Source organism: Acyrthosiphon pisum, chromosome A1 (assembly GCF_005508785.2).
Source record: "Acyrthosiphon pisum isolate AL4f chromosome A1, pea_aphid_22Mar2018_4r6ur, whole genome shotgun sequence".
In the NCBI taxonomy this organism is placed as follows: domain Eukaryota; kingdom Metazoa; phylum Arthropoda; class Insecta; order Hemiptera; family Aphididae; genus Acyrthosiphon; species Acyrthosiphon pisum.
In genome coordinates, this window is record NC_042494.1 from 37,093,823 (window position 1) to 37,116,106 (window position 22,284).

A 22,284-nucleotide genomic window follows, 5' to 3' on the forward strand; every position below is an offset into this window, starting at 1 on the left:
GAAAAGTATTTTAATAATTTAACAAAATATACTTTATTTTGGCGTTCAATCCGATATCAGAATCTGTTGCTGTCAATTGAGTTACTGAATATCCAATCGGACTATTTTCATCAATGTATACTACGTAATTCTGTTGCTGAAATTGAGGACTGTGATCATTAACATCCTGAACAATCACACGAATAAATCCAGTGCCACTTAATGATGGCATACCTGTAAAAACAATTAAGTTAAATAACTCACTATGCTATTTAACTTTCATTAATACAATTTTGAATTAATTATATTTACCAGAGTCCATAGCTACTGCAGTAATCAAATGTTCAGATTGAACTTCTCTATCTAAGCTCCTCACAAGATGTATTTTTCCATTAACACTGTCTACAGTAAAATATTCAGTGTCCTTTAAATAATATCTTACTCTACCATTATATCCAGAATCAGCATCTGTTGCTTTCACTATAGCAACTGGAAATTCTTTGGATTCCGGAATATACTCTTCGAGAACATGAATGGTGTAAGGGGAATCTGGAAAAACTGGATAATTATCGTTTATGTCCAAAACAGTAATTATAACTGTAACTTCGTCAGAATTAACACGGTTATCAATACCGACGGGCCCATCCTCAGCTTTAATAGTTAATACATAGCGAGATTTACGTTCATAGTTAAGATATTTTGCAACTCGTATTAAACCAGTATCATCAGCAATACTGAAATCCAAATTTTCATCTCCGTTTGTGATCGTATACCTTATACCAGCATTAGGACCAACGTCTTTATCAGTGGCGAATAATTGAACAACTGTGTATCCAATGGTTACATTTTCTGGTACAGATGAAGTATATTGCCTTGGATCGAATATTGGACTATTGTCATTTTCATCCAAAATATTAACTGTCAATTTCATTATTGAGTTTAGAGAAGGATCGCCACGGTCTTTAGCACCTATTTCTAATTTATACGATGATTTTGTTTCGCGATCTAAAGAACTCGCTACACGTAGAACTCCATCGATGGATCCAATTGTAAATGTTTTTTCATCACCAGAATTTATCCAGTACTCGACAAATCCATTTTTATCTTCATCGTCGTCTACAGCTTTAAGAACTGTAACTATTGTACCAATTTCTACATTTTCCATGACTGCAGTCACGTTTGGTGTAATCCAGTGAGGCGAACAGTCGTTAACGTCCTTGATTGTAATTGTCATCTATACGAAGGAAACGCATTAATAATTGTTTAATACAATGAGATTATATTTCATGTAAATAAATTGCTGTGGTGTTTATTACCTGCACAGTGGTTGAGAGTTCAGAAGCCGCCGGGCGTCCCCCGTCCTTGGCTACTACCACGAGATTATATGAAGCTACGGTCTCACGATCCAAATTGCGATGTGGCCAAATAGTGCCATTGTCCGGATCAATAGTAAAATCATTATCTTCTTGGTCAATAGATTGAATTGAGTATTTGATTTTCCCGTTAATTCCTGAAAAATCCAAGATGCATTAACTTTTTTTTATCAAAAATAAGTAAGTATTACTACAAAATCTGAATAAGATAAGTAAAAATAAAAAAAACGAAAAAATTCATTGAGTCGTTGTATACCTACTTATATTTTATAAATAAAATAACAAGAATAAATAAATACCTAACTGATTGAGTAAAATAATACTTTATATCATACAAATTTAAACACGCAATCGATAATAATTTACATATAATTATTATTATATCTGGACTAAAATAAAACCCGTGATTGGTCCATAGAGTATAATTTTAATATAATTTTAATAATAAGGCGTATTATATTAAATATATATATATTTATTATAGTTATGTATATTATATACTTATGAAAAATCATAGTTTTTACGTAGTCGACACACTTGACGGTTCGAATTCATTATCGGGTTTATACCGGCAAAGAGTGTTTGAAAAAATATGTTCACTAATAAATTATAAAACACGTGTTTCCGCCAAACACTTGTATAATAATATAGTATATACTATACATAAATGCATACATATAGTAAACAACCGTGCACAGTGCACACACGCATGCAATATTATGCATCGAAGTAAACTTCGGCGGCGGGTTGAATGTTTACCTGAATCACGATCTGTTGCCATCACCGTCGCCACGATTGTGTTGACAGTAGCGTTTTCGTAAACATCAACATTGTAACTATTTGTCTCAAACACGGGTGCGTTGTCATTTTCGTCGATAACGTTTATGTACACCGTAACCGTCGAGGACAACATCGGCTTTCCCGCATCCTGGGCTTGGACAGTCATGATGTAGTGCTGCACCTGAACAACGCAAACACACGACATCGTTATATAACGATACAATATTATATAATAGGTATATCGCACAAGTTTATAATATTATAAGAGTGGTTTGATATGATGGAATTACTGAGCAAAAGCCACCAACACTCCCTTCAAATATTTGATTTAGCCCACCCCACCCGATCGAGTTATATATCGTTTATCAGTTTTTGATTTTTTTAGTTTACTTTATCAATAAAGATAAATTTTCAATCTTCTTAGTGAATCAGATTTTTCCAAGAGGGAAAAGATGGTGTTATTCAAAAGTTGGTTAAGATTGTTTTAAATACTCGCCTCCTCGTGATCCAGTTTCCCAGTTAGGGAGAAGGCTCCCGTGTGCGGATCGATGTTGAACACATCGTTAGCCCAGTCACTGATCACCGAATACGTAACCACGCCGTTGACGCCTTCATCCTCATCCACGGCGGTGATGTCGCCAATTTTCGTGCCCCTAGACCGGGATTCGCTCACGTCTAGCGAATACACGCTCTTAGCGAACGACGGCGCGTTATCGTTGGTGTCGAGAATCTGTAAACGCGGAAAAACATTAAAATTCTAAACATAATGTTATGAATAAATTGATTTGACGATATATCGGTTTTGTTTTGTTTATCATTTATAATAATATATTATATTTATATGTACATGTCGGATCGCCTCGCCAATCAACACCATCCGGGAAATTCGTGTTTTATGTGAGGCGTTTTCGATCCGACGCGTTCAAAACGACTTTAACGGTATGATGTACCTATTAAATTACATTTTCTGCTGGGTAAACGTAACTCGATTCGTTTCGCGATAATATTTTACTTTTTGATTTCATCCTGTTAATGGGAACTTTGACACCGCGCCACGGTCTATGATATACGCATGTGTATATCATTGCATTATACCCCGTTTAATATAATCATTATATACAGACTCGATAAAATATTATTTACGTAGAGGGCGGTATAACGCCACAACTATTATAACTCGAACGATTTTAATAAATAAATTATAACTTACAAATGTGAAATGAAAAAAAATAATATGTCCATTATATTATATAATATAGCTAATGAAATACAAGCGAATAGCCAGAGATCGCGTGATGTTTTCGTATGATTGTATTAGGTATGTACTATGGAATTATTTAACGATAAATGTATGGCACGTGCGGAAGCGTCAGTATTGCGCTGTTGCCGAGGGGAAGAACGTGTTTGGTAAGACAAGAGCTGCAAAAATGTTAAACGTGGCAAGAAAAATCGACGCGACCGTAGGGCGTTGATACATTTTAAGTACTATTATTGAGTATGCATATATAGTAATTAATATAGTATTTTAACTCCATGTGGAGGAATGGAGGATGGAGGAATCGATAGAAATGTGTAACTTATAAAAATAGAAACTGGTACTTCTGAAATTAAATGCGCGGTACCTACACTTATATGCGTTGTACATACTTCCTACCTATATTACGAATATGATATATTATGAATTTATGAATGATATCGCGATTTCGGAACAACGATAATAGCATAAAAGCCGTACGGTGATATTGTTTCCGACTCGGACTAGAAATATTTTGCCATACCCCGTACAATATGAATTTATAATACATATTTTGTTTTAATCGCACGATTGCCAATAAATTGTAATATATTATTATGTACTTACGACGAACACTACGGACGTGTCGCTGTGGTGTACCCCGTCGGATACCCGTACCGGTAGCACGTGTCTGGGGCTGGTCTCTCTATCTATGGGCTTGCGCACACGGACGTTGCCCGTGTACGCGTCCAGCATCAGCGGCGAGCTACTGCTGTCGTTGTCGCCGATCACCGTGTACGTGAGCGTCGAGTCCAAGTCGGGGTCGGTGGCTTTGAGCGTAGCGACCAGCGAACCGATCGGTATCTCTTCGGAGATCTTGTACTCGATCGGAGCGCTCGGCCACATCGGGCGGTTGTCGTTTCTGTCCAAAATCTTCACTTTCACCTGGACGGATAACACAAAACAATTAAAACACACGTGACATGAAGATTATACATTATAAATTATAATACACACAAAGATATTAATACATTTTATAATATGCTTTAAACATTATACATATTATATATATACAAACATAACAAACACATAAATCATTGGTACACGTTCGCGAATCCACTCATGCGTAGTTGTCCGTACGGGAGCCGAAAATTTTTTTAAAACAAAAAAAAAACGCTAATTGGCTCCATGCTATACGTTTTTGTTCCCATAATCTCGCGTCAGTACATAATACATATAAATATATATTCAAATCGATGTTATCTTATTAAAATAACTTAACGCATTCCGGATCATGTTCTCAAACACCGTATATTTTCATTCAATGGTGTTACTTTTTTAATGACCCAAGCAATTGCGCCAGAGCATGACGACCAGAAAAACTATCCACTGTTCAACCGTTTAGGCACCGCCGCCTCGGCGACCGTGGATAGACGTACATCCTTAATGTAAGGTACGTATATACATAATGCAATATTAGTTAAGAAAGAAATATGTTTAAATATAATTCCATTTAAATTTCAATCAATCGGAATTATGGATTTTTGTTTTATTTGTATAAATGTATTTTTGAATGCACGTACAGAATTTTAAAATAAATCTGTAAACGAACAACAACCGTTTAATATATTAAAAGTATTTCTGAACGCGAGTAGGCAGTAGCCATTGGTATTTCTCAGTGCACACTGTACCACCTATTCAAATATTATCCCACACCCCAGTATAACTAATTTTCTTTGTGTTAAATAATGTTGTGTAACGAATATTTAAAGTCATTAAAAATTAGTGTCTGTAATTAAGAGTAATTATTTAATTTACTTGTTATGGAAATTATAAAATTAAACCATTAGGATTTTTATACAATATAATTTTTGGTTTTTAACATTCATAGGGAAGTACCTGCACGTTAAGATTTTATTTTTGATAATATCAAGTCACATACTCACATTGTGTTCTATATTTTTAAAATTCCATACTAGTATTTGATAAATTTACTTTTTCTTTGCTAAAAATATGCATGCCATATTTTAAGGAAAACCTCTCCATACCTACCTACATAATAGTATTATATGCATCCAAAGTATGTGCTCATTAAAGACGCTCAACAGTGTGAATTATCAACACAATTATTATTTCGCTGAATTACTAAATATTTGTTTTGTAAGGTCCAGTATAGAAAAGAATATAAGAGATAAAATATTTTTTTTTACCCTAAAAACTGAATTTATTATGTGTCATAAATTTATTTTATTTAAATTACATATTTCATTGTGACCATAACGAATACGTGTGATCTATAATTTTGGACTTCAGCAAAACAAAATTGTATTATGATTACCTACTACATATAAAATATATTACATACTTGTATAAATATATATATATATGTAATATATACCTGTATAAATATATATATATATATTACAATAATTTGAGGGCTTGACAGTTTCAAGGTAAGACAGCGTTTTTTATTGTACAAATTGTTGTTAAAACCTGTTTTCCCAAATAAATCCCACAGTAAGTCAAGTTTTATATTAACAAAGGAACAAAATAATATAATGTTTTCAAATACTTACACACCACATGATCTTTAACAAATTTATAATTCTAAAACCATTATTAAGAAATAATGATTATTTATTTATAAATAATTATTTTATATTAATGTTATCACAACAATATTATTTCCAATAGGCAATAAGACTTAATAAAAACATATATGTTTCAGTTTTATTTCACACCTACACATATTTCTCGAACGGAAAAATAAATTTACCATCAAAACAAGATATGATATATTTTGTGTAAAAATAATTAATTTTAAAGATAATACAAGTAATATTACAGTTGTATATTTTTTCGAATATAATTTATTATTGTTATTTATAAATCAATAAACGGTTTTATTTTTTATTCACACGTTTTTTTCTTACTGAATCGACAGTATTATGAAATAAGGGTACTTTAATATATTATATAGAAATAGAATTTGATAAAAAGTAACGTACAGACATTTTTTGAACGGGTAAAAAAATACATTCTTACTGAACCGGTACATTGTTATTTGGTATTTTTAAACGAGTCTTTCCGCAGGCATCAAAAAAGAGGTACAATTGATGTTAATTAGTTTACTATACCGAAATGGATATGTATTTTTTTTCTACGGGAATTGTTTTTTTTTTTATGATATAGGGGTAACATGTTTATCGGCGGCGGTTAGTTAAAACAAAAAAATATATGCCTTACCGTAGTCGTACACGCGTTGTAGTCTGTAGACACGATTAATTGTAGCTGTTTATGTAGGTACCGTGTATAGAATAACGACCCAACACATGAGATTCGTTGTAAAATTATATACAATTCAAAACTATTTATTTTGAATTTTTTAAGGTTTTTAAACATTTTTGAAAACCGATAAATAATCGTATTAATACAGAATTGAATTGTTCGAATTGAAATCAAATTGTTAACGGTATAAGTACTTTTTAATAATTGATATTCATAAAAATACTAGACTGCAGATATATTTCTGCTAAAGACACGAGTGATCGTTTTATTTATTTATAACAAAATGCACGCTCTCAATAGATTAGCCTAGTACTATTAAAAAACAATCAAGAAATCAAATGATATAGTTGATAGGGCTATTAAATTTTAATGGTTATTTGACTGTTGTGTAAAGGTGCTCCTGGAATTAATGTAAAATATAGGTGCTAGTACAAAAACAAATTATATAGCCCAATGGTCCAATGGTCGGACGAACTACTCTAGTTGTATATACATATTATAGGATGGTATCTATACCAACTGACTATAATATATACTGAGGACCAAACCTATCGTATTCAACCGTTAATAGAGAAGGAGAAAAAATCAAATTTTTTGACACATAATCTTCTAATCCAAACGCCAAAGTCGTAACTCATTTAATAGTATGTACAGTGTGATCAATAACATGTTATCCGATTTTAATCCGGATTCAATTTTTATGAATATGATTGGTTAATGATGTTATAGCACAACCCGCGATCATCTCGATGGTCCATTTCATTACATATTAATATATACCAGTTGGCAGTTATTGCTATAATGATAGATTGGTAGGTACGTGTAGCCATGTAGATTGGTATATGGTATATATGTTTTGATAATTAGTGACCTAAAAAATTGTATTAAAAACAAAAAACTTAATATTAAATAAACACGTGTTCGTATGTTCAAATTCGAAATCGAAATCAATATAATATATATTTTTTATATACATAATATTATAGACGGTAATACAGTATACACTTTACGTATATACTATATAGTGTACACTGTACATCTATATAAAATGTGCAATGAATATTTTCCAAAATTTGACTATTTATTTCTTGGAGGTAGTTTTCCAATAGTTAATAGTCAAGACTCAAGAATGATATCCGATACGATATGAAACAGATTTCGTACTATAATTAAATTATTATTATTACTTTACTATAATGCAATTACTGCTAATATCGTATATAATTAATAGTATTATGTACAATTAAATCAGAAACGCACAAATCACGCGTTATTTAATATTTTTTTCAATAATGTTTAATTTAAATGTATACAGTAACCAGTAACCACTAAGACACTGACCAAACGTGAAATCCAAAACCAATTCACTCTATTATAATGTTCAGATATTAGTATACTATGAGTAAAATATATCCTATCAAACTTGGAGGCTGGAGCAGTTTTAAATTTTCAAAACTTCCTTCGTAATTATGAAAAACAAAATATAGTTAAATGTGATCTGACAAAGTTATAAGCAATACATTTATACACGACGTGTCTTAATTAGTTCTATAAGAATACTTCAAGATTAAATATTTTATAGCTATCATAGATTGGTACTTCATACTTTAAAATTTATTTTATTGTTGGGATTGCCTTAAGTTTCCCTAGGTAATGAATTTAGAACAGTTATAAAATGCATTTATATAAAATTCTTCACTATGAATAAGGCCTATAAATTAGGCTACAATTATGGTTTTTTTTTTTTTGTGTAATTAATAATTATATTACAAGTGCACAACGTGCATACTATAAATTAATAATTATCTCTGAACTATAGGTACCTACCTAATTTATTTTGTTACTTATTATAGCAATCATGTTAAGACAATATTTTTATAAGGTTGACCTTTGGTACTTGTTGTTCCATTTGAAATTGTTATTGTTTATTTTATATAAGTACGTGGGTACTCAAATCATGTTTTTGTAATATTAATTACATTATACATGCATATATTATTTATGGTTATTAATACAAATGTACATAGGTATTTTGTATAATAGTAAAGTGCATAAATACATATATTTATTAGGTTTTAATATTAATTATTAGATATTGTAATATGTAATTTTATTACAGAGTAAGTATGAATATTGTTGTTAAGTATAATTTTGATAGAGTATATTATGGGTACAAATTATTGTTATGGTTTTGATAATGACATATTTAATAGTATTTTGGTGATATTAAATCATAAAGCTGTGTTGGCGTAATAATGTGAATATCACACATGTTAAGTTGTAATGGTTTTTTTTTTATTATTAATATAAATATTTTCTGATATAGTCTAAAATTGCAGATATTATCAAGATAACATTTTTTTTACTTTAGAGTAATTTTGACAATTGACAAAAGATAACAATAAATTGTAAATTGTTGGTAAAGAACACATGAACATTTTGAAAATAAATGTAATAGTTTAGCATATAGATTATATGCACTTTATGATATTATGTATAAATATTATAATGTATTAAAATTTATTTGAATATTTTATAAAAATGTTCATTTAGGAAATATTCTATACTAACAATATTAAGATCATAACAAGAAGTAGCAAATAATTTAATTCATATAAAAGTATCATCGCAACAATAATTAATAACAACAATAATAAGGACGTACAACAACTAGGTATTAGAATATAGTTAATAATTATTGCTTTCGTTCGAATATAAAAAAAAAACAAAAACAAAATAATAACATGTGTTGGTATACAAATTAGAACGGCGTCTTATTTCAAGTTTTAACCTTATACAACTATATCGTTTATAATATTATAGCCCAACACTCATGTAATAATATTGTATTATGTGAGCAATGGACATTCTTGTAACCTATAGGTAATCAACCTACACCCGGTCATAGGTATATACTATAATATATTGCATACGTTCACTGTTCGTGGAGCCCACACAATTTACTATAAGTAGCTGGTAAGTGGTAGGTTAGTACCTACAACTGCCGATGCGTATAAGTACGAGTGTACTACTATAGTCTATAATAATGTACTATTGCTATAGTTTGGTATTACAATACAATATTAACTATACATAAATACACTATATACGTGCAGTAGTCAGCACACACTACCCATATATTATATATATATATTATATTTATCGATATAATATTATTGTAATGAAATGGACGTGTAACAATATTAAGATATCGTCAAATATTACGCTTTTACTATGCTGACCCCCCCGCACACGGTTCGTATGAACCGTATCATTTATAATATTATGTACTATTACAGTATATATCGTTTATATTGTTATTAGAGTATTGTATATAATCCGCAGTGACAGTGGCCTTTTTTTTTTTTTAATAAATATACATTTTTTTCCCGGTTTTTCTTCCTGCCGCGGCCGTGGACAATGAGAGTAACATACGCACACACACACACTCGCACTTATATACATATTATATTATATTATATGCCGCACTGCTGCGGCGTATTGTAGGTACCTCTTACCTCTATGCTTCTATGCTGCGAGTATATATGAAATATTCATCATTGTAGCAGGAACCCATTATCCAATCGGCAAAATACCTCCAACGGGATTCTGCCGTTCATATTATACATATAACATATTATATACGAGTTACACATATATAGCGGTCACTGTTTTTGTATGCCAATTATTGTCACTTGATTTAATTTCAATAACCGATATAATATATTATTATAATGCGTGCACGTGTGTGTGTGTATAAACTATATAGTATATACTATATACACGTACGTGCGTGTGCATATGATGCGTATGATGGTACGAGTATGTATACAAAATAAAAACCACAATAAATGCGAAAACTGCATGCCGCCGGTATTATAATATTTAATAGCCAACCGATACGAACCCATACAATTATTGCACTATTAATTATGATGATTAACCACAGTTTTTTTTTTTTTTTTTTGACGATACCCGTATAATACGAAAAATAAAATAAAAATGTATATTATACGCACATTCAGCAAGTGTGTGTGCCGTATAGTGGTCCTGTTTCTTATAAGTTTGAAATCAGTACCTTTAGGCGTATTTGCGGTTTGTAGCGTGCCGTGTTCGCCAATGGGGAGCAAGAAAAGGAAAATATTATTCAGACGCTATCGTGAGAATGTGGGCGTGTCCAAAATGTTGAATCTATTCAACTCCTTGTGATTAAAATCAACGTCTAGCCCCGCTTTTTCAATGTTATCACATAAGTCGTTAAAATGAAAAACGGAATAATTGTGTCGTTCTGCAAAAGACTCGGAAGTGGTACATTCATACTATATTTTATACTGTACCTACACGCGTCGATTTAAAAAAAAAAAAAAACATTTTCAAATTATTTTTATCGGACGTCTCTTTGCTGAACGTATCTAGATATGTCATGTGGTTTTTGAACTTCAAAACTGCCCCCAGTTGGCTACTCTTATAGATATATACTTATATGTCTTAAATATTTTCTCCGATGGCTCTTTATAACATACGCGTCACGCGACCATAATAAAAACACGGAAAAATCTTTAACTGTCAGTTTAATTTATGGTTATATAAGTGTTTCAATGCACCGATGCTATCTTCTAACTATACGCTAAGATGAAACCAAATAATATGCTAAACCCTAAAATATACGTCCGGCTATTGCGTAACTACTAAATGACCGAAAGCTGTGCGATCTTTTTAGAGGGAATTTTTCTAATTAACTCCGCGGGTTTGTCAATAAACATATTTTACATTTATTGTTGCACTAATCCAATACAAAATGGTTAAAAACGATTTTTATTAGACACTCCGATTACGATAACTCTAAAGCACTCTCAAGCACATTAGCATACTGATATCTCTATATACATTATTGAGCACGGTTATAGACGAGACGATATTATAAATTCACTTTTTTTATATACACCACTATAATAATACTAACAACATCGGATACGCTTTTAAATTATACATTTCAAAAGAAAAGATTTATTTTGTAAAAAAAAAACATGATATTGTGTTTTATACATTTTATAGTTAAGTACCTAAAGGTATAATATATACCTATACTATGTATTATATTAAATATTAAAAATAATAGTAACATAAAAATTATAAAGAATTATTCAAATTGCACGGACACGCAACCATTTTAACCGTTTTGTTGTTAGGTACCAATAATATAATACTAAATATAATAAATTCAATAAACGTTACAAATATTTTTTATTTTAATATATTATTATATCCGTATACGCACATTATACCTGCAGACACATACATCAAATGGGTATATGTATACCCATATATAATTATTTTTTTTTTTTAAATTAAAACAATTAAGATAATTTATTAGAACATTATTATAAACACAATAACCATGTGTTTCTTAAAAGTATTTGAACACAATATTATTGTATATATGCAGTATGCCCAGCCGTATGATATAATATAATGTTGAGTATTGCAAAATATATTATTATACATTTAAAAATATGAAAATAATAAAATATTTTTTAATTTGATCCAATACACTTTACTGTATGCATTACTGTATAAAGACTATAAACACAAGAATTCGATTTCTAATGAGTACAAATAAGAAAAAATCCAAGGTGTTTTAACTCCTTAAAGGATAGTCATTTACTTTCGGAATTGCGTATAATAATAGTTGAATCCATAAGAGGATACTGTACAGTTCATTGTTCACCTTCGTAAGTAAAGTTTTTTTTTTGTACAGATGTTGAGTATACTTTAACCATATCTATCTAACGAGTTATATATACGCATTCCAATATGGCAGTTTATGCAATTGACAGACAACTTCTGTATGGGCGTATATTCAGGGAGGGGCTTGAGGGGTTAACACATAATTCCGCCTCTAAGTTAAAATACCCTTACACTATGATCAAAAATCTTATGATTTGACAATTTACAAAAAAAAAATCAAACTTAAGCGCGAGCCAAATTTTTCAATTGAACATCTGCTACTGTTGGAATTGTGTTTTAAACTCTTTGTGTGTAGATATTTTTATGGCGGTACGCACACAGCTGGTAGAATAATATTGTTATTGAATAGGGGATTTATTCCCTCAACCACCTCGACATTTTCAAAGGCCGGATATCATATATCAAATAAACAATTGGGCTTACAATAACTTTTTACACCTGTGATAAAATACAATTTTAAAATCAAAAATGTTAAGGACATATTTCGGATTAGAATTCGATTTTTTTATATTTTAAAATGTAGTATGAGATTTACATTACATGACTATAATATCAAAACATTTTCATAAAAAATTAAATACTGCATTACGTTAATTTGCTTATATGATCAAAACATACATTTATTTACACATAATATAGGTAATATATAAACATTTAGAATGAATAAATAATTATACCGTAACCGGGTTTAAGGTTTAATGAATTGGTTTTGTACTGTAAGAAAAATTATTGGGTACCTAAATATACCTATAACGAGATCAAATCAAAGCATTAATTAATTTGTTATCGATTATTTATGTTGATAGTTAATAGTTTTATTTTAAAATGATATCTCTTTTAAAAACATTAAAATCATTTTTTTCCAAAATGCTTTTAATAGATATAAATTATACATATTATATATTATATATTTATACATCCACATCATACACTTAGTCATATGGTGCATTATAAACTATTGAGATTTAATATTACGTACATTTTTCTAATTTGTTAGTCAATTAAGCCAGTTTTTCAATACGATTTATAGGTAGATGAAAATTAGTTGTAAATTTAAATAGTGTGTTCCGGATATCTGATCGTGTTAAAGTCGGAAAGATAAACGATGCTATTAAATTTTACGATTAATTAAGCTAAGGAAATACCGGTGACTATCCGAACATAAAAAATAGTTTTTAAATATTAACAAACGTTAACAATTATTCTTCAAAAGTAAACTTAATTTCCGATGGTTTTGGAATTATATAGTTTATTAGCTAGTAACATAAAAAAACCATAAAATCATAAATTCTTGTACACCGTGCCAAAATAATATTATTCTTTAAAAGATATGTTTCATGGTTTTTATAGACGTCATGTAAACGTCCCACACTCACACATGGACTGCCAGTTCGAACCTTGACATTTTAAAGTTACACGGGTTTACACGGACAAAATGGAACAGTTATCCAAAGGATTAGCCGACGATAGTTATAGCTATGCATATTCAAAGCTATTTTACACGTCCACTTCTCTAGCATGCCGGTACTCGGTAGGCCGGTTTTAGAAATATTTGTGAATATTATAATATATTATAATGGTACCAACGTCAGTTCGCTAAATATATATATATATATATATATATCGTCGGTTGAGCTGTCCGCTTTGTATTTAATCATCCAATGGATTTGCGTCGGGTTAGGACAACTGACGAAGTGGCTGAACCGCAAGATTGGGAGTCTTATTCATTCGCCTTGCCTCGCGCTATACAAAAGACGAATTAATTCGTCGGCACCGAAGTACAAATAGGGTAAAAAATAAACGGAAAAAATGTGTTTTTTTTCAAACATAAAGAACTTGTTCAACATGTTCATAAAATTACAGTTAAAAACTAAAAAGGGTCGCGATTCTGAAAACTCCGGCAGCATAATATCATAAATTATCAAGTAAATGTTTCGTTGTTTGTATAAAGGTAACCAATAAATGTGATAATGACATTGATATTTATGACACGTATTTGTCAGCCCAGCAAAACCATATTACCTGTTCCGTGCTATGTAAACACAATGAAATTTCAGAGGAAAGGTAAACTTAATATTTTTAAAATAAGAAACTGAAAGTATAATATTATAAGGTACCTACTCATACATTAAACAAATATAAATACCCAAATACACAATATCCTTCCACATACGTAATAAGCTAATTTTATAGCAACAAAAATGCATTAATGTGGTTTTATTATTTATTTGTGTAAAAACACACTGTTTTGAGTAACAATTAACTTATGTGATCGCATATAAAATATTTATTTTTCACATGCAAGTTTTGGCAAGTTTATACGTAAATATATATTACATGTTGTTTGCAATGTTAAATATTATTATCCTCGTATTAAGAATACCTTCTAATCGACTTGTTGTACCAAACTTAAAAAAACAAAAAAATAAACCCTACCTATAGATCTTAGTATCAATAAGAAGAATTTAAAGTATTTTATAGTATTTTAAGTATGTTTAATTGTAAAATAAAATTTTTTCTAAAAATGACAAACTCATTGTAGATATTATATATAACGAAATTCGCGTAATGAGAAATGACATAAAAAACAATTATGTCCCAACTCGACTCTCCCTCCCCACCAAGCACACAATACTTTCTTGCACAGTAGACGGGTTCGCGTGTTACGTGCATTCCATTGTTCTAACCAAATTTCAAGACTTCAGCAGCGGACCCCCTGTGCCCGTCCCCCACACACACCACGGGAATAGGTAACTCGTCAACTACTACTGATCCACTTTGAACTCACCGCGGTCTACCAAAATCCGGAATGCCTAGCTAATTGCAGCCTAGCGAATCGAATAAATCATATAGTAAGCGAACAATAATAACAATAATGATAAAGTTTCGGACGCCAAGACGCGAAGTAGAAGAGCAGAAAAGAGGAGAAGGAGAAGTTGTAGAATAAAAAAATAAATAAAAAAAATACCTGAATGTGACCGGTTTTCGGTGTCTGCGATCCAACGTTAGTAGCATAAACGTGCACAACGTACTGGTCGGCGCCACCCTCCCTGTCCAGCATCGCGGCCGTGTAAAGCACGCCCAGTTTAACGTCTACGGAGAACATCCGATCCGCCTGCTGCCCGTTGAACCCGGTCACGTTCACCACGTAGTATTCAATTTGCCCGGACAACGGGTCTATCCTCAGCACGCTCGTGCCCAGTGGTTCATTTTCGTACACGGACCCTTCATAGTCCTTCAGGTCAGCCAGCTTATCAACGCTATCTGTATCTGTTAATAGAGTGATGTAGGCGTCGGTAGACTTTCGTTCCGACTGCACTGCTTCGTCTGTAGCGCGCACCGTCAGCTTATACGACCTTTCTGGCCGGGTCAACTCGCGGCGCAAACTTATTGCTCCCGATGTTCGATGTATGGAAAATAGTTCCGAGTCACCACCTACCATTTCATAGGTTACCAGGCCGTTTGTACTAGTGTCCATGTCCCTAGCCAAAGCATGCATGATGAGTGCACCGGCGTGCTTGGCCCGTATCAGACCCGTGTCCACAGAAACAAACACGGGAGCGTTGTCATTTTCGTCATCCACTATAATGGTCACCGTTTTCTCAGCTGACAACCGAGTTTCCACTGGCATGGCTTGGTCAATCGCCGTGACAGTTAGTCTATATGTATCCACGTATTCCCGGTCGATAGGCAACACAGTGCTTATCACACCCGTCTTTTCATTTATTTTAAAACTTCGTCTATCGTTATCTGGTTGTTGTTGTGTAATAGAGTAGTGTACCAGACCATTTAATTCAGAGTCCGGGTCGTCGGCGACCACATGCACAATAGACGTGCCAGGTTCCAGATTTTCAATAATTTGTCGTACAATGGCCGTGCTAGGGAACTGAGGTGGATTGTCGTTACAGTCCAAAACAGTTACGTGGAATGCTAGCGCGGAGGACAGCCTGGGGTTGCCATTATCGTAAGCAGAAATGTTTAACACGTATGCGCTGATGTCTTCATAATCAAGTCGCTTGTGCAAATACAGTACTCCGGTAACAATGTCAATATGAAATGTATCTCGTCGATTACCAGATACTATAGAATACCGTACTTCGCTATTTACGCCTAAATCCGGATCCGTAGCACGGAATCGAACTAATTCCGTGTTCACTGTAGCGTTCTCATAAATGGACACGCCCAACGGAGGAGACTCGAATTTCGGCGGGTTGTCGTTATCGTCTAATACTTCCACGGTGACTGTTGCTGAAGCGTTAAGTTGCACTGTCGTGCCGTTATCGTGTGCAGTAACACGCAACATGTATGATGCACGTGTCTCCCTGTCCAAAAGTGCATTGATTGTAATCATACCAGTTCCATTGTCAATTCTAAATTTGTCATCATCACCGTCCTCCATGGTGTAATGCACAGCACCGTTTTGTCCATCGTCTTCATCAGTTGTGTATACACGCAACACGTGCGTACCAACTGGTGACCCTTCTGAAACTTGTACTCGATAGGGTTGTCGGAAAAATCGTGGTCGATTATCGTTTACATCGTTAACGTAAACGTTCACCTTAGTTTTATCATAAAGTGGATGTTTTCCGTTATCCGAAACTGTAGCTTCCAATGAAATAACATTTTGGCCTGTAGCCCGGATTAATTGTTCCCTGTCAAATTCCCGCTGAGTCCTGATGAACCCGTTTTTCGGGTCAATCCAAAAGTCCGTTTTACAATTGATTAGAGAGTATGTCAACTCAGCGTTTCGACCCGTATCCCGGTCAGAAGCCGATAATTTACCCACAAATGTACCAGCTGGTTCATTTTCGTTGATGTGAAAATCGAATGTGACGTTGGCAAATTCCGGTTTATTGTCGTTCTCGTCGGTCACGTGTACGATGGCCACCACTGATGAACTACGAGCTGGTGTGCCAGCGTCTCGGACTACCACAGAAAGTGCGTAATAATCTCTACTTTCCCTGTCTAGACGATGTTTGATATACAACATTCCATCCGGAAAAATTCCAAAATTTCCTTCCACGTCCCCTTCTTCAATAGCGTATGATAGTCGAGCATTGGAACCATAATCTCCGTCCGTAGCTGTTAAACCGAAAAACCTACTATTAACAGCAGTAGCTTCGGAAAGTGACGATTCGTATGAAGTTTGATCGAATACAGGAGTATGGTCATTTACATCTTGAATAGTGAATAGGACTACATGTTTAGCACTAAGTGGGGGGTTGCCAGAGTCAGTGGCCATAATTTCGGCGGCTAGTACGGTGCCTGGGGCTGTATATACCGGCTTATGTAGATACACGATTCCAGACGATTCGGTGATACGAAACAAGCTGTCAGGTTTGGATACCAATCGGTAAGTTACCCGGCCATTCAACCCGACATCCTTGTCCTTAGCCCTTGCTACACACAATTCTTGGCCAACGGCAGTATTTTCGTAAAGATCCACTTCATCGATTACCGTGACAAATGTAGGTTCATTATCGTTCACATCCAAGATAGTTACATTTACCAAGGTAGTACCAAACTTCAGCCCAGCCCGCGCTCCTATGCGTATACTGTAAAATGATTGATTTTCCCGATCGATTTTTTTCCATGTCGTTAAGACTCCATTTCGATCTACCCGAAAGTTTCCATTATCACCGTTCAGTATGAAATAAGCCACGTCAGATTTAGTGTCTTTAACTCGAACCCGACCCACTTGTCGATTTGAAATCGGATCCTCTTGACCACTGTGGTCTTCGTAAATTTGAAACGAATATCCCTCAGTCGTGTCGAACTTGAGTGTTTCATCGACATTTTTTATTATTTCTACAGATGCATCTTCAGCAGCTCTCCGACCATCTCTATCTACTGCTGTTACGTTCAGGCGGTATATGGATTTCGTTAGATCTCCACTGCTCTTCAAATATATCGATCCGTCACGTGCGTCAATATAAAAAAGGCCCGAGTCACCACTACTAGCTAGTCGATATTCAACGACTGCGTTTTCTCCTTCGTCAACATCATATGCTGATACCGTAAGAATATTGGTGCCGGTCGGATGATTGTCACCAACGAATGCCACATATTGTTGTGGATAAAACACTGGATCATTATCATTAACGTCCAGCACATCAAGTATCACAGTAGCTGTAGACGATTTGGGTGGAGATCCTTGGTCTTTGGCTAATACTTTGATTTTATATTCCAGTACCTTTTCCCTGTCAAGTTGTGTTTTAGCAGTTAGTTGGCCCGTCAACGAATCGAGCGCAAACGCACCCTTATACTTGTATTGGACTTCAGGGTGTAAACTATATGATACGCTACCATTGGTGCCTTGATCGTGATCCGAAGCCGTCAACATGGCTACTAACGTATTTTCCGGTACATTTTCCAGCATTTTAACAACAATTAATTCCTGAGTAAATTCTGGACGTTCGTCATTTTCATCCAAAACAATAACTTTTAATTGTGTGTACGCCCATTTGGGATTGGGGCCACCGTCTCGCGCAGAAATCTTTATCTCCGCGGCGCCCATTTGTTCGCGGTCCAGTCGCCCTTTGAGTGTTACCAGTCCGGTATCCGGATCGATGTCAAACCAACCAAAAGCGTTACCCGAAACAATTGAGTAGAAAATTTGAGCGTTTATACCGGTGTCTTCGTCTGTGGCCGTTATGCTGGCCACATACGTGCCCACCGGTGACAGTTCGCTTAGCGTCGACGAGTATTCACTCTTTTCAAATACCGGTTCATGGTCGTTAATGTCATTGACGTATATCAGCAGATATGCCATGGTGGTCCTGGCGGGAGTCCCTTTGTCACTGGCCAACACAGTCAGATTGTACTTGTTAATCTGTTCCCTGTCCAAAATGCCGTGAACGCGAACAATATAGAAGCTCTGCGACGATTCCAATCGGAAATGATTCAGCTCGTTGCCAGATATAATTTCTATAGTCGTTTCGCCGTTGAGCCCCTCATCGGGGTCCATTACAGACACAGCGGCGACCACGGAACCGTTGATTGCATTTTCGTCTACCGTCGCGTACGCCGCGTTCGACGGGAAATATCGGAACCTTATTGCCGGGTCGTGATCGTTGGCGTCGATCAAGCTGATGGTGACGTACGCCCGGCCGTCCTGTCTGGGTGACCCATGATCTCGAGCATGAACGGTGAACACGCAGCTCTTCGGACACGACGCCCTTGGCTGCTGAGTATGTGGGCAGTTTTGTTGCGGACAGTTTGGAACCTCCGTCGTGTATATTGCACCCGTTTCCGAGTCAACGCGGAACCGATTGTCTGACGTTTCCGGCAAATAGTACACGATCCGGCCGTTTTCACCCAAATCGGCGTCCGTGGCCGTCACCTGTAGCGCGAACGTACCCGGCGGCGCGCTCTCGTTCAACCACGCACTGTAATCCGTGTGCGCAAATATCGGCGGGTTGTCGTTGACATCCAGTATGGTGACGTTGACCGTCTGGAAACCATACCTAGTGGGCACACCACCGTCGCGTACGGATATGTTGAGCTGGTAGAACGCCACGGTTTCCCGGTCCAGTTTTCCGGTGGTCTGCAGGTACAAATACGTGAGATCGCCGCCCGGATTGGACGTGACATCCAACCGGAACTTGTTATCTACGTTGCCGGCAACAATCTGGTAATCAGATGATACGCCGTTGGCGCCCGCATCCTTATCCGTGGCTGTGTCCAGGAGCACCTTGTTGTCGGGCGCCGCACTTTCCGGGAACGACACGGATATGACCGGCTCTGGGAATTCTGGCGCATTATCATTAACGTCGGCCACTAGTATGCGAACCTCGATCGGGTAGGTAGGCTGGCTGGACAGCACGATCAGGTCGTACCTGTCATTGGACAGCGACTCTCTGTCCAGTATCTGCGCCGTGGTTATCTCGCCGGTGGTGGCGTTCAGAATGAATTCGTCGGACGGCTCGTTGAACCTGTACACGAACCCCGGCCTGACCGGTATCCGACCGACGGCCGTGCCCTTTGGTTGGCCCTCCAACACCTCCAGCTGCACCCGAGCGTTGTTGTCCACGTCGCCGCTGGCGCAAACCACCGACGACGGTCCTACCACCAACGCCAATACCACGCATATCACGGCGCGCCATGACATTATGCGAGGGATGACCCCTTTCACACCGTATCACCCGGTCATCACACTCACGCGCGCGCGAACCTAAGTACGTACGCTTTCACATAGGTACCACTGCACACTTTACTAACAACTACACTCACTGCACTACCGTAATCCATGTGCGGCGGGGGCGACGTCGACGACGATGACGATCACTCGGGTTCGGAAACAATGCGACGAGAGAGTGTATTATATTATTATTATAAAAAAAACCGTAAGCGCGGAAGAACAGCTGAGTTTGACGTGAGCGAACACGCGAATAAAATACGCACACGCAAACACTAGCGAGCGGTTAAAAACGACAAAAAAAAATATTAAAAATTTGAAAATCACGACCCGTCGTGTTGTTATAAAGATATCGCGCCCTGAACTGTACATGCAGGGTAGAAACTACGGCGGACCGAAGACTACGGTGTACGCACGCACGCGGTAAAACACGACTGCCGCACACGCGTATAGCAAAACGGAACGGACGAGTGTGTGCACGTATACTGAAGACTGGTTTGGTACGGTCGGATCAGCGGCGACGGCCGGCTCAGTCGGATCCGAAGTGGAAACATTCTTTCGGTCGGCCCCCTTCTGCGCGCGTTCCACACTAACCCCGCCGGCCACACGGCCATACTCATCGCCGCCTGCCCGCCCGCCCGTCAGAACCGTGTGTCCTCCGACCCCCGTCGACCCGCTTCACATTCACGCGGCGGCGGAGAGCCCGTTTTTACCTGTCAAGATTACCCGCCGCCGGCCCTATGCTTGCGTGTGCGTGTGCGTGTATGTGCGTACGAGTGTGTACGTTCGTACTGTTGTATACGGGTGTTTGCGCGAGAATGTGTGAGTGTGTGTGCGAGTGCGCGCCGGTCGGTCGGGCCGGTCGTCGTCGTCGTCGTCGACGGCAGCGGCGGCGGCGGCGGTGGTGGTGCTTGAGTATTTTACTGCCGTTCGGATATACACGGCCCGGGTTCTAGTTGAAGGTATTCAAGATGGCTGCACCCCGTTCGCCACTCGCCCACCACCGGATCGCTCATATTATGTTTGTGTGTGTGAGTGTGTGTGCGTGTGTGTTGTACGATGATGACGGGGGGATTTGCCGTGCCCGCGCCCGCGCTCGTTTCGTTCGTTTGCCCGCGCGCTCGCGCCCATTCATGCGAGTGCGTCCGCGCTTTGTGTCCGGTCATCTTGCACTATTTATTATTATTATTATTTTTCAGAAACGGCAGTGGCATCCGAATTATAATATTATTATTACTGTAACCGAATAATGTTTCGCGCATCGTTCGTACAATTTCAGCGAGTGTACATTACAATCGGCAATTATCATGCATAATATTATTATTATACCTGTAGCGTAATCATTTAATAATAATATTAACATTAGTATACGTCGTAGCTGTATTATCCATATTATAAAATAGCTACATATAAATCCTATCGGCGACTGCGATTCGCCACACTAAGTAACCTATACGGAGAACACATTATATCGAACTAAGTTTTGGATGTGCACAGTAGGACTTTTATAAGGTCCGACTGTTCGAGTGAATTTAACCAGTGCATATACATACTCCATAACAACTGAAAACAATAATACGGAAAACGGTATGGAATTCGTACAATCAAAAATCAACGACCGTAATCCAAATAAAAACAATAATTGCCGAATTTGATCGGAAAGATATACACACCTGTCTTTCGCCTGTGGTCCACTACAGCAGTCTGTACCCCTCCCGCCGCCTCTGCCACCGCCACCACCACCA

The 22,284-nt window shown here is 36.2% G+C and overlaps 1 protein-coding gene across 1 annotated transcript in view; it reads right to left on the reverse strand.

Moving 5' to 3' along the window:
• The window catches only part of LOC100165518 (cadherin-related tumor suppressor), a 38,097-nt gene extending 17,053 nt beyond the window's left edge, over positions 1-21,044 (reverse strand). Inside the window, exons 1-7 of the mRNA XM_001944237.5 lie at positions 15,371-21,044; positions 3,994-4,311; positions 2,629-2,862; positions 2,112-2,313; positions 1,296-1,489; positions 292-1,213; positions 33-213 (exon numbers count right to left, since the gene is read on the reverse strand). Coding sequence (XP_001944272.2) covers positions 33-213; positions 292-1,213; positions 1,296-1,489; positions 2,112-2,313; positions 2,629-2,862; positions 3,994-4,311; positions 15,371-20,512 — 7,193 coding nt within the window. The 5' untranslated portion in view covers positions 20,513-21,044. The remainder of the gene's footprint in view (positions 1-32; positions 214-291; positions 1,214-1,295; positions 1,490-2,111; positions 2,314-2,628; positions 2,863-3,993; positions 4,312-15,370) is intronic.
• Between the last annotated feature and the right edge of the window lie 1,240 nt (positions 21,045-22,284).